This window comes from Cupressus sempervirens, chromosome 3 (genome assembly GCF_028749045.1).
Source record: "Cupressus sempervirens isolate cs-2001-9-10 chromosome 3, ASM2874904v1, whole genome shotgun sequence".
NCBI classification, from domain to species: domain Eukaryota; kingdom Viridiplantae; phylum Streptophyta; class Pinopsida; order Cupressales; family Cupressaceae; genus Cupressus; species Cupressus sempervirens.
Genome location: NC_143120.1, coordinates 473,569,958 through 473,581,984, shown reverse-complemented (window position 1 = coordinate 473,581,984; position 12,027 = coordinate 473,569,958). Strand labels below are relative to the sequence as shown.

The 12,027-nt window shown below is 34.5% G+C and overlaps 1 protein-coding gene across 1 annotated transcript in view; it reads right to left on the bottom strand.

The window, feature by feature from the left end:
- Nucleotides 1-12,027, bottom strand: part of MTR4 (RNA helicase, ATP-dependent, SK12/DOB1 protein) — a 134,978-nt gene that overhangs the window by 80,213 nt on the left and 42,738 nt on the right. Inside the window, exons 5-6 of the mRNA XM_089820382.1 lie at nucleotides 10,931-11,035; nucleotides 9,395-9,505 (exon numbers count right to left, since the gene is read on the bottom strand). Of these exons, the coding sequence (XP_089676508.1) occupies nucleotides 9,395-9,505; nucleotides 10,931-11,035 (216 nt within the window). The remainder of the gene's footprint in view (nucleotides 1-9,394; nucleotides 9,506-10,930; nucleotides 11,036-12,027) is intronic.

The following is a 12,027-nucleotide window of genomic DNA, read 5'->3' as shown; positions in this document are numbered from 1 at the left end:
AGACCAAAATATTAAACATGTCGAATGGGATGAAAAAGTAATATCTGATCAAGTCACCATGAACCATCCACCCAACATTGTTGTCAAAGATCGGAACAGTGTATAACCAAAGAGGTGCATAACTGCACAAAATGAAGCCAACACTATCTGAATCAAGAAACGGTTGGGCTCCAACACTATACCACTTCCCAAAGAAGAACAAATGATACAGGTTACCCAAAATTGATCAAACGTCTGCTGTCCATAAAAACCATCATCCCATGCATTATTTATCAGCTGTAAACTAACATCTATGGACCCTTCTCCATGAAGAACAATGATCATATATGGTCACACTGCTAAGCATGAAGTATCATCCCCTGAAGATCTTATATCACTGTTAGCACCAATTGCCAAGGCTGCCATATCATAAGGAGATATGTTACTTCTGTCATAGTTGCAGTATTCTGATTTATACCCATGCCTCCCAATGGTATTTTCATCATCAAAGTGAGCTTGCATACACTTGGCTGGCACAACTTTTAGGTCATCATTTTTGGTAGCCTTCAGGAAAATTTGCTTACCTCCATGAGCAAACTCAAGCTCCATGTTTTTGAAATCCTGGATGTGATATCCAAGGGAATTCTACCATGGTACTCACAATACTTTTTTTTGTTCTAAAGTTCTTTTTATCTAATATAGTCTATTGGACCCTCCAAGCTTAAAATAAACCATTAAAAAGGCCATAGTGGATGTTTGATATGTCATTTGGACTATGAATATATGGTGGTGTATTTTACTATGTAGCTTTACTATTAGCATAGAGGTGCATGAAATTTGCTGCTACATACATATTCATTTATAATAAAAACATATTTTGTACAGGCAAACCCAAAACGAATTGGAACCCACCTTAAAAAAAATTGAACATATTTGAACCGGCAACTTAGCTTTTAGTACAAAGAGATAATCTCAAAAGCCACTGAATAAGGACGCAAGGGTACCATGTGCCTCATCATCATGCTTGCCATCTTCATTGCTGTCCACATCAGAAATCACCTCAATAAGATGGCTTACCCTTACCAAAACATCTGTGTTTTGGTTCCCAAGGTTCTTTGCAAGAAAAATAAAGATTCCTCCATAGCTCATTCCTTGATTCTTTTTCTACCTTAGGAGACGTAACCCTTGGGTTGATTAAGAGCCTTTTCATTTGATTTCCTATTCATGAAGTTCTTGTGTACATGAGAAGGTGGTGTGGCCTCCAGGTTAAGTGTCAATCCAATGGCATCATCCAAGGCATTAGACTTATGAATCTTAACCAATCCTTTCAATCTATTACTCAATCCTTATACAAATTACGTCGTGACTCTTCTCTATGACATATCAGGTACCATTATTGAAATCTTTTGGAGGTCATTAATATATGACTTTGTGTGTCCTACCTGTTTCAATTGAACCAACTCCCTATAACAATCTTCAACATCTTTCCTTTCAAAGTGAGTCATCAATTTATTAAAAAATTCCTCATAGTAGTGTATCATGCTTGAGATACTAATCAGTGGTGCCTCCAATCATATGCTACTCCCTCCTGGTGCATTGTAGCAAACTCTGTTGCCTTATCTTCTTCCATAGGTTTCGGTGCTACAAATGTGTCTAATTTATGGACACATGATCTGGCTATTATTTTCATGCTTACATCAAAGGTCAATAGAGAAACATTATTCCATGCATCCTTATTTTCAGCAAGTTGAGTGCTCTGTCTGTTCTGCCCTCTAGGCCTCCTGACTTGTCTTTGCAAATAGCACCTAGCCTTGTCTTTTTCATTGATTCATAAACTAATAAAAATTCATCACTGTATTACATAAGCTAGAAGATTCTTGCATTCATCACTGACTACCTTAACATCAACAATTATGTATGCTTCTTTTTCTACCACCTCTGCAATTGTGTCACTTTCAGTTTGCCGATGTAAAAATGTAGCACATAGTGGTAAATCAAACCTTGCCTTGTTGTCCGATCAGCATTAGAGGCTGTTCTATCTTGATTTCCATGCCCAACACCACTTCTGATCTACTCATTGCTTGACCTTCTTGATCTAGTATGGGATTATACAATCCTGAAATTGTTGTAAAAATTGTTATTGTTATTAGGCAAAGGTGGTCAAAAAAATAATAAGCTGATTATTCATATCCCTCGGTAGACTTTCTGCTCTCCTCTCACTCGTTTCTTCAACAATGGGATTATCCTCAGCTTCTTCTACTTGTTGCCTTGACTTGCTTCTGGTGTAAGATTTTTGTGGTCTTACCACTCTAAGGTGCATAGAATTCTATTTGAGTTTTGATTTTTGAATGTTACTATTGGATATGTACTATGTTACTATGTTGAATGTTCAATGGTTTTGGTCTAAGTCACAGGGTTCGCCGTATTTCAGCCATGAAGTTCAAAATTCGGCAAACTTAAAAACCCTACCAAAAAATTGTTCAAATTTGCCCCATATTCGTACATGTAAAGGCCATAAAGTTTTTTTTTGAAATAAAATATATTGAAAACGCATTTACAAGGGCTTTTCCAGGTTGAGCGATGCAAATCGGTTCATCTGCGAATGTTTTTGTCACCGCTTTTCAAGGTCAAGCAGTCAGTATGAATGAATCCACCCCTGACAAAAACGAATTTTTCCGTGGTAAATATGATTGGGAGAAAACCATGTACTCCGACTAGGTAAAACCTTATGAAATGCAAATAGCTTAACGCGTAGATTTGTGAATTAACACTCAGCTGCATTTTTAATATAAATATTAGATTTAGTTTTTAAGTTTTAACATTTCCATTTATTTTAAAGCCTTCTTTTCCTTCAAATTGTCCTTTCAATAATTTTTTTATTAAATCATTTAGATTTGATGTTTCATACATATACTAAAATATAAATTTAAACATTTAAATTTTATTTTTAATTATAAAATATTTGTTATTCAATTTATGTTTTATTATATATATATATAAGTTTAATATTTTAAATATCTAAATTATAATATATTAATTTTAGTATATAATTTAATATATTAATTATTATATTAAGAATATTTTATATAAGTTTTAAAATATTATAATATAAATGACTTTTAAAATTTATTTATTTATATTTATGTTTAACATAATTTTTTTTATTTTAAAGATAAATAATTTATATTTTTAAATAAAATTAATATAAGACAAATTTAATGACAATTTTTTTTCCGAACATTTTGTCCTAGTCGAATTTCATCCGAATTTTATTGTTGTCGAACTTGAATTCGAACTTGAACCTTGTGACATAGGTTTTGGTTCATGTTGCAATTTTTCTGTTCACGTATTCCAAATTGGTATGTTACTAAAGCATCATTTCATAACTAGCATTTCAAGTTCTATATGTATAGTATACAGCACCCCCTGCCTCCTACTCCTTGTCATCCCAATATTGAGGCCATTTTTCCCCTCTCCTAAAGCATTGTCCTGACATACCCAAGTGCTGGTGTCCCACTATTCTAAACTGACATGCAACTAAAATCTTTGTCATACATTGCTAAAAGCAATGGCCTGATAGGATTTGTAACTCTGATATCACTGAAATATTCTTTCCTTAGATTTAATGAAACTTGTTTTAATATGCATAGACTAAAATAGCACTAATATATCGCAGCTAAGTAAACTTGTCGTGATAAATTGAGTGCCGCAAGAAAACGCATAACTTTATCGTGCATTACTTATAGCCGATATTTTCCAAATATATAGCCAAAAAAAACATGTATTTATCACCAAAATATCAACGATATTTAGCCAAAATATCAGTTGAGTCTGCTTATAGGGACTGACAGCCCAACAAGAGTCATTTCATATATTCCTTGTTCGCGAATTGGCATTTGGAGAGGGGAAAAAGCGTTTAGAGGAGAAAAATGTGATTTGCAGCGTTTTCGAGCAATTTGTTGTGGACTTGAAGCAGATTTGAAAAGATTTTTCAAGTGATTTTGGATTCACAAGTTTTCAAAATTCTTTTCTTTTTGTTTGAATCATTTTGTCTTGTCTTTGTTGTATCTAAGTGTATACAAACTCTATAATAGCAATTCCAATGTACTCTAAATTGTGTTAGAGCATAATGAGCATAATCTAACACCATTTTTTAGCAATTTTTGCAAAAAAATCATAGATTTCTCAATTATTTCTTTTTTTTTTTTAAACATTCAAAACCCTAACAGTTTCTTTGTTTTTTCTTTCAAGTTTCAACTATGTTCAAAATTATTTGAAGTTTTAACTAATTTAGTTTGTTTGATAAATTTCTTCTTTAAAATATAGTATATCAATTTGTGCCTTCAATTTGTATGTGTAGTTTGACATTTCATTAAAATGGCAAATATGGATGCCTCCACAACTGGGTCAGCTGCAAGGTCTGTCAATACCCCATTAGATGCAAGTCCATTTGGGCATGTAGGCACACATCCTAAAGGGGCTAGAGATAACTCTTGAAAATATTGTTGTAAAGGACTTAATATAATACTGTGATATGCATAAAATAAGAAAAAATAATTAGTGGAGGCATATCTCATTTGAAATACCACCTTGGAGGGATCAAAAAGCATGGCACAAGGGTTTGTGGCTACATCACAGAAGTAAAAATGAGAGAGATGAATGCCTTGCTCATTGCCCAACAAGAGAAAAAAATATAAGGTAAAGGGCAAAATTAGCCATAAGTGCAACCATTTCTGAAATCTCAAGGTATCCTGTTATGTCTCCTTTATAAGAATCGTTATTCACCACTATTAATTTGGATTTTGTTAAAATAAAGATCATAATGAAATAATGTAGGTTGTGACCAAGTATCCCAGTCAATCTTTAAGAAGAGGAAGCAACACATGAGGGAATAGTGTGCTCTCTTAGTGGCCCATGTATCCGCAAATCCACTACGCTTTGGCCATCACTTTTTCTGGTTCTAATAAACCACCATCATCGATGCCACAATCATCTTCTATAGATAGGTTTTTGCTGCACAAAAACACACCTAGAGCACAACCATCAGTGGAGGAAACTGGGTGGAATAGCGATGTGCGTCAGCGAGTTGACATTCAATGTGTCAATTTCTGGTATTTCAACAACTTCCCCTTCAATGTTGCAGGCTTGCAGCAAATCCCTATTGGCTAAATTTTGTGACAAGAATTACTGTTGCAAGAAAGGGCTACAAGGTGTCATATCTTGCAGACTTGAGTGTGAGATTAGTTCACTTGTTTTAATTTTTAAATGTTTTACAGTTTTACTTATTTTTGTTAAATGTAAGTTATTTTTTAAATCAAAGTTGTGTACTTAACATTAATTTTACTCCATACGTGTAGGTTGCTCAAAGATGCAATTTCTAGGACCAAAGATATGGTAGAAGAATAAAAATTACAATAGAAACAATTTGGTTGCACCAATATTTCAAATGGATGGACAGATCAAAAAAATCATATCGTCATCAATTTTTTAGTTTCTTGCAAGAATCAGGTGTTTTTTGAAATCCTCGGATGCCTTTTGACAAGGTAAAGACATCTGAAACTTTGGCTCTATTGTTAGAGCAAGTTGTGATGGAGATGGGGATTGATAATGCGGTGCAACTAATAATCGACAATGCAACAAGTAGGATCCTCCAAGAAATATATTGTATACTTTTTTGGTCTCCTTGTGCAGCACATGTCCTTGGCCTTCTTTTTGAGGACATTAAAAAATTAGATTAGATAAGATCGGTTGTAGAGGATGAAAGAAATACAAGAAAATGCATCTACAATCACCCTTGGGTCCTCCACTTGATGAGAGAACACACCCAAGCGAAAGAATTGGCTAGAGTGGGAGTCACAAGGTTTGTAACAATTTTCTTAATGTTGCAAAGTATTAGTACTCCGTTGACCGCTTTGAAGCAAATGTTTGTGAGTCAAGCATAGTTAGACTCAAGTTATTCAAAGAACCCTGATGGAGAAAGTGTTGCATACATTGTGTATGACAACTAGTTTGCATTAAGTGCTACAGAAATTGTGAAGGTAACTTGAAAACTTCAAAAGTTGAATATTTTAACTTCTAATCTTTTTGTATTCAAAAATCAAGTCTTTCATTATTCATTTGTAACATTAGTCTCTAATGATTAATGATAATCTTTTTCTACTTTTCAGTTGTAGGTGTCAGAACCCTAGGTTAGAGTTCTTCGCATGGTATATGGGGACCAAACCCCAATGCAATATCTTTACAAGGCCATGGATAAGGCCAAAGAGACTATCAAAAATTACTACAAGGGGCAGCCTCAAATTTGACCCCATATGGGAAATTATCGGCTCCGCCAACCCATTCATGTAGCTGGGTACTTCCTCAACCCTCATTTTGCTTCTCTATATCCTACTTATATCTCAATGCACAGATCATGGAGGGCCTCACTAAATGCATGCAAAGGATGGTACCTAAGGTTAAGATGAGAGACATCATTATGTCCAAGATGGAAGTGTATCAAAATCCTATGAGCAAGCTATTCTCCTCATACTAGGCAAAGATAGGAAGAACCACTCAAACATGAAGCATAATATTTGGATTTTTGGAGTCTTTCACATGCATGATAAGTAGATAAAAACTAAGTTACTAAAATATGTTATCACTTTGCTTTCTAACTCTTGATATATTTTTTTTTGCAAACATTTGGTAGTGAAAGTGGGGTGGAAATGCCCCAAATCTGCAAAGACTGCCCTCTAAATCTTATGTCAACCTTGTAGTTCATGATAATTGTGAGTGCAACTGAAGCTGTTTGAGCCATTCACATGAAGAAGAGGAACGAGTTAGCACAGAAACACCTTAATGACCTTATCTTTGTGCAATATAACCTTCAATTGTGTGTAAGAAAGGTGGAGCGAACACCAACTAGTCCACTTGATTTGGATGACAGAGATCTGTATTGTGATTGGACATCACAGGAGCAGCCTCCATTATTCACAAAGGATGGCATCTACAATTTGGAGAGGCAGGCTATGGAGGAGGGTGGACTCACAGTGGGATTGGATTACATTCAGGAGGATGAGGACAATGACAAGGATTCATTGTCAATGTCAGCACAATCTAAAATCTGGATGGAGGTCAAGTCACAACTAGTTGTGCAAAAGGAGGCACAACCACAGCCACAATGGACTCCTAGGACTAGACCCCCTACCAATCCAATTTTTACTCGAGTTGTTGGGAAGGGGAAGAGGAAGATGTAGACTATTTTGATATTGTACTTGTATTTGCTTATAGTTTTACAAAGACAATTTTTTAATTTAGTTTGCTACAGAGTTCAAACTTGATTCAGACTATAGCTACTAGCCATCAGCATTTCATATGAAGATGTGATTTTGTACCCTATTTGCATTTATATATATCTAGACTCAGCGTGTTTGGTTTGTTTACTCATTTACTAACTCATAAGATGCATCTCCTCATTGAATTTTGCAAAAATAATGCATTTCTAATTAAATTTAAGCAATTTTAAAAGTTCTCTATATTTCCTAATAAGTTGTTGATTTGTCTCTGATATTTCCTGATATATTTTTTTGCCCTTTGCGATTAGTTGCCAATAAGGATTTTTGAACGATGGCAATACGTATTACTTTCTTAGATTAACTTGTCTCATAGCAATAAGAGTTCGACTTGTTACATCAAAAAGCCAAGAAATACAAATGGAAAATAGATGCATTGACAATCAATAGTAATAAACCCTTTATTAAAATCAGGAAATAAAGTTACACATTCAGAGATTGCAAATGATTATTCCAAGATGGAAACTATCAATCACTAACCTAAGCACTTGATGAGAAAGGCTATCGCAGTTGCAGACCTGCAATTTTATTATCTATGGTGTCTTCATGCACTGTGATCTTTGTGGTTGCACAAAGCTGTGATTTCTTCTTGACAATTGTATTTTGAAATAGGCGTTCTGATATTTTGGAGATGATCAATATGATTCTGCTCAAATTAGGATTCAATTCTGATCGAGCTTCCTGGTGCAACCACCTCTGTACCTTACCAATGAACAAAAAAGCAGAACCATGCCTGGGGTTGCATCCAAGCGTGGAGTTCTCAGCTCTCAGGGTTTGTGTCCTGAAAAAGCTATCTATTTGATTTCCTTGCATAGAGAAACAGAACTCAATGTGATTCACAATGAATTCCAATTCACATCAATGCATCTTTATAAAAGACCCTAAGACCAAAAAGCTGTGATCATATCCTTAATTCGCTGATTTTTGGTGACTTGGGCAATTCTATTATTTGATTTCCTTGCATAGAGAAACAGAACTCAATGTGATTCATAATGAATTCCAATTCCCACTGCTGCATCTTTATAAAAGACCCTAAGACCAAAAAGCTGTGATCATATCCTTAATTCTCTGATTTTTAGCGACTTAGGCAATTATATTATTTGCTTCTCATAAAAATGTTCACCACCATGTAAAATGTCCTAGGAAGATAAAATTGTAACTCAAGTGTCCCCCATTAACAATTGCACATGAACAATTAAGTTCTTATGAACCACAACGGTAGCTTTTTCACCTATATATTTAATTATCAACTTATCTCCTTTATTGACTTAAAAGGAGAAAATTACTAGGCTAGCATTATTATTTATTTATTTATTAACATGCCAAGCAATAAGGTAAATTCATTTTCTGCATCAGGAAGTTGTTATATTGGTGCCTGATGCATCAAATTCCACTGCAATAGCCTCTGAGGAAGCCAAAAGTGCAACTACAAGACTCTAAATTCATTAGTTTTCCATGTGCTGGAATATGACCTCTAATACTGCCTATACAAATCCTCCACAAATGTTGCTACGTCAGTCTACATATCTGGATATGGATACAACAAGGATACCTCAATATTTTGTAACTTGGGCAATGAGTAAAGAATAGAAATTGCGAAAGGTTCAAAAAAGAAATACATTCGCTATGCTTATCCTTCAACCTTAATTACCTAGAATGTTATTGGGAGAATATTTTCCTTCCATAGAGCAACATTAAATATTCAGCAAGTTAAATATTGGATGATTAGAACACCGCTTGTGTTCTGTCAGCATAATTTGCTGGATTTCAGAAGAAAAAAAATCACAATAGGGATAAATACATATGCTGATACATGCAAAATGACTCGATAATTCTCTCAATAACTATTGGCAACTCGCCTTCTAAACAGCTAATCAGATTCCACTATGAAGCAAAGGAAGCAAATATAGATTTTTATTAGGGACATCATTATTAAATAGTATGAATTTTCTACAGACACCAAAATTCAGCACTATTTGCAAAAAAAAATCATACACTTCTGCTGCTTATGAATATGTCAATAGTTTATTGAGGTGAGGAATGTATAAAATATTAAAAAAAGGACAGAACACTGTAGCACAAACCTTGATTAGTCCTTCTTGAAAGAGTATCTCAATCACTTCCTTGAGAATAGGAAGCAGACCAGAATGATGCACTCCTATACCTCGCCGGAGTAAGGGTAAAATACGTGAAACCTACAATAAAATGCAAACAAAAATACATCATTGAGACAACCAAATGGCTCAGAGCTAAAACTGGAGAAATATATATTACAAAATTTTGAGCAACCAAAAAAAAAAACACAGATTAAAAAACATATAGTCACTAAAAAACTCAAGTTCTCAGTAACCAAGAATCCAGTGTGAAATTCTTCATTTGTCTGTTTGTCTTTCTGTAATTACAAGTGGCTTAGAATCATTATGCTCCATGTCCCTCAGCAAGTTCTAATCCATCAGTTTCAGTAGTGGTTTCAGTCTTAGCAAGTTGGTATTCTTAAGAGGTTCAGTCATAATCTCATGGTGCTGACAGACTTCATTGCTTTCTAATTTGATCTGATTCCTAAACAGCATCAAAGATTCTAAACCACTTGGAATGCACAGTACACCTGGGTAAACAGCTCAGTTGTCTTAACTGCTAGTAGAATAAACCCTTATATAAGTCTCATTCTGAACAGACTGACTCCATCTTGCTAGGGTTGAAGTATACAAAAAAAAAAATTGCATAGCTTCTTTTCTTAGGAGTGATGCCAGTCGAACAAGCCTGATTCTTGAGTGTACAACTCCATTTTAGTCAGGTGTGGGTGTGCAGGGGTGTGTGCGCATAGAGGTTAAAACTTAAAAGAGAATTTGTTCTGCCTAGAATCCAGGTGAAAAATGTTTTGAGCACACCAGTTAGTTATCGAAGAATTGGGGCCCTAACTAGTCCCTTTTTATTTTATTACCAGAAAAACTATAATGTGACAGGAGTATTACTCCAAATGATGATTACCAATCCCCTGAAAGTCCCAACTAGAACAAGGCTCCATTTGCGATGAAAATTTTCAGCCGATCCCAAAGCACCAATCATTTAGAACTTTCTCATCTTTCTGAAGGATGAAAATTCCTACTATCAATGTTATAAGCCCTCACAGTCAGTTACTTACAGATTAAATGTAGGCCTATAGCACATACAGATAATCTTCCAAATAAGAAGTCTAAAGAAGAGATGCTTAATCAAGTATTTCAGAAAACATGCATTAAAAAGTTTCTTCTTGTCCTTGATATCACTTTGCAAAATGCAATGCCAAAAATTCAATAAATTGAGCCCTCCCACGCAGACTTTGTATTAATCGTGGTTGTTATATTCTATAGGCAAAACAGGAATTAATTATCAGATTTACATGTCAGGCACAAAATATCATATGAAACCTCGATGTACAACAGATAAAGCTTCTGTCTAGTGCTTCTCCTGTTTAGGAATGCCAAAAATTTATATTTTGAGCTATTTATGTAATCCAAATTTGAGAGTCATGTCAATCAAAAATTATAGACTATCTTTTCCAAATACATCCTCCGACAGTTGCTGGTAGTTTGTTATACATATCACCATCACCTGATAAAAGTTGTGTAGGTAATACTCACTTGTGGGAGTTTCTTGTCATCATCTGAAAGTGAATCCATGGCACTAGAGAAGATGGTATCCACAAGCTTTTTCTCATCTTCAACATTCAAATCCAACTTTGCCATCTGAAAACAAAATTACAAGCAATTAGAAATGAAATAATGAAATAAAAATCAGTTGGTTCACATCTGTCCAACTGAGTAAATCTTAACATAAAAAAGCAAGAATAGCACAGACAACAACATTAACAAAATGCTCTACCTGCAAAAAAACGGTAAAAACTATATTTCTTCGGTTCCCCTTACCAAAAGTAGTAACAAGAAAAGATAGTCCGGACTGTAAATAGAATGACATGCCAGTTAGCATATATATTCCAAGGAATGGGGAATTCAGAAACAGTTCACTTGTTTGCACCAGTTTGTTTTGTTATATAATTGAAGGTGACCCCTAGGATATGGATCATAATAATTTTATCCATGCATACTCATGTCTGTCCTCATTAATAAACACTCAGTAAGCACAAACGTTACCATGATGGACATCTTTTTCATTAATCTTCAGATTTCCTATCAGTCACGAACACGAATCCCATAAGCAACCTTACCCAAGAAGTTATTTATAAACAACCAATCCTTATTTTTTATAGCAACAGTTCCTCTGCCACTATCGCATGAGAAATACAGTAGGAATTTCAGATTCTTCTATTCCTCAGTGCAAGGGGAGTTAAAGCAGGTGTTAGTGAACAACGAATTTGTTTCCAATTGCATAAAAATATCAATGTAGTCCAATCATCTTCCCGACTTTTACAAAACAAGAAATAGATCATACAATTATTTTCACACTCCATAAAATAGAATTTTTACAGTACTGCCATATAAAGAATACTGAGAAAATAACCTCTGATACCTGTAAAGTTGCTTAGGCCATTTGTTGCATTTTATACTAAACTGGAAGAATACAGAACTCATACATTCTGGTAACTGTGGTACCTCTTTTACATCAAAGAATTCTAGCATGTGTTTAAGTTAGATCTTCTCTCAGTAAGATATTGTTGGTGAAATCATAGCATTGAGATTTTGAAGTGAAAGCTTTTTTTAAGTCTTCCATAATTTCAGGA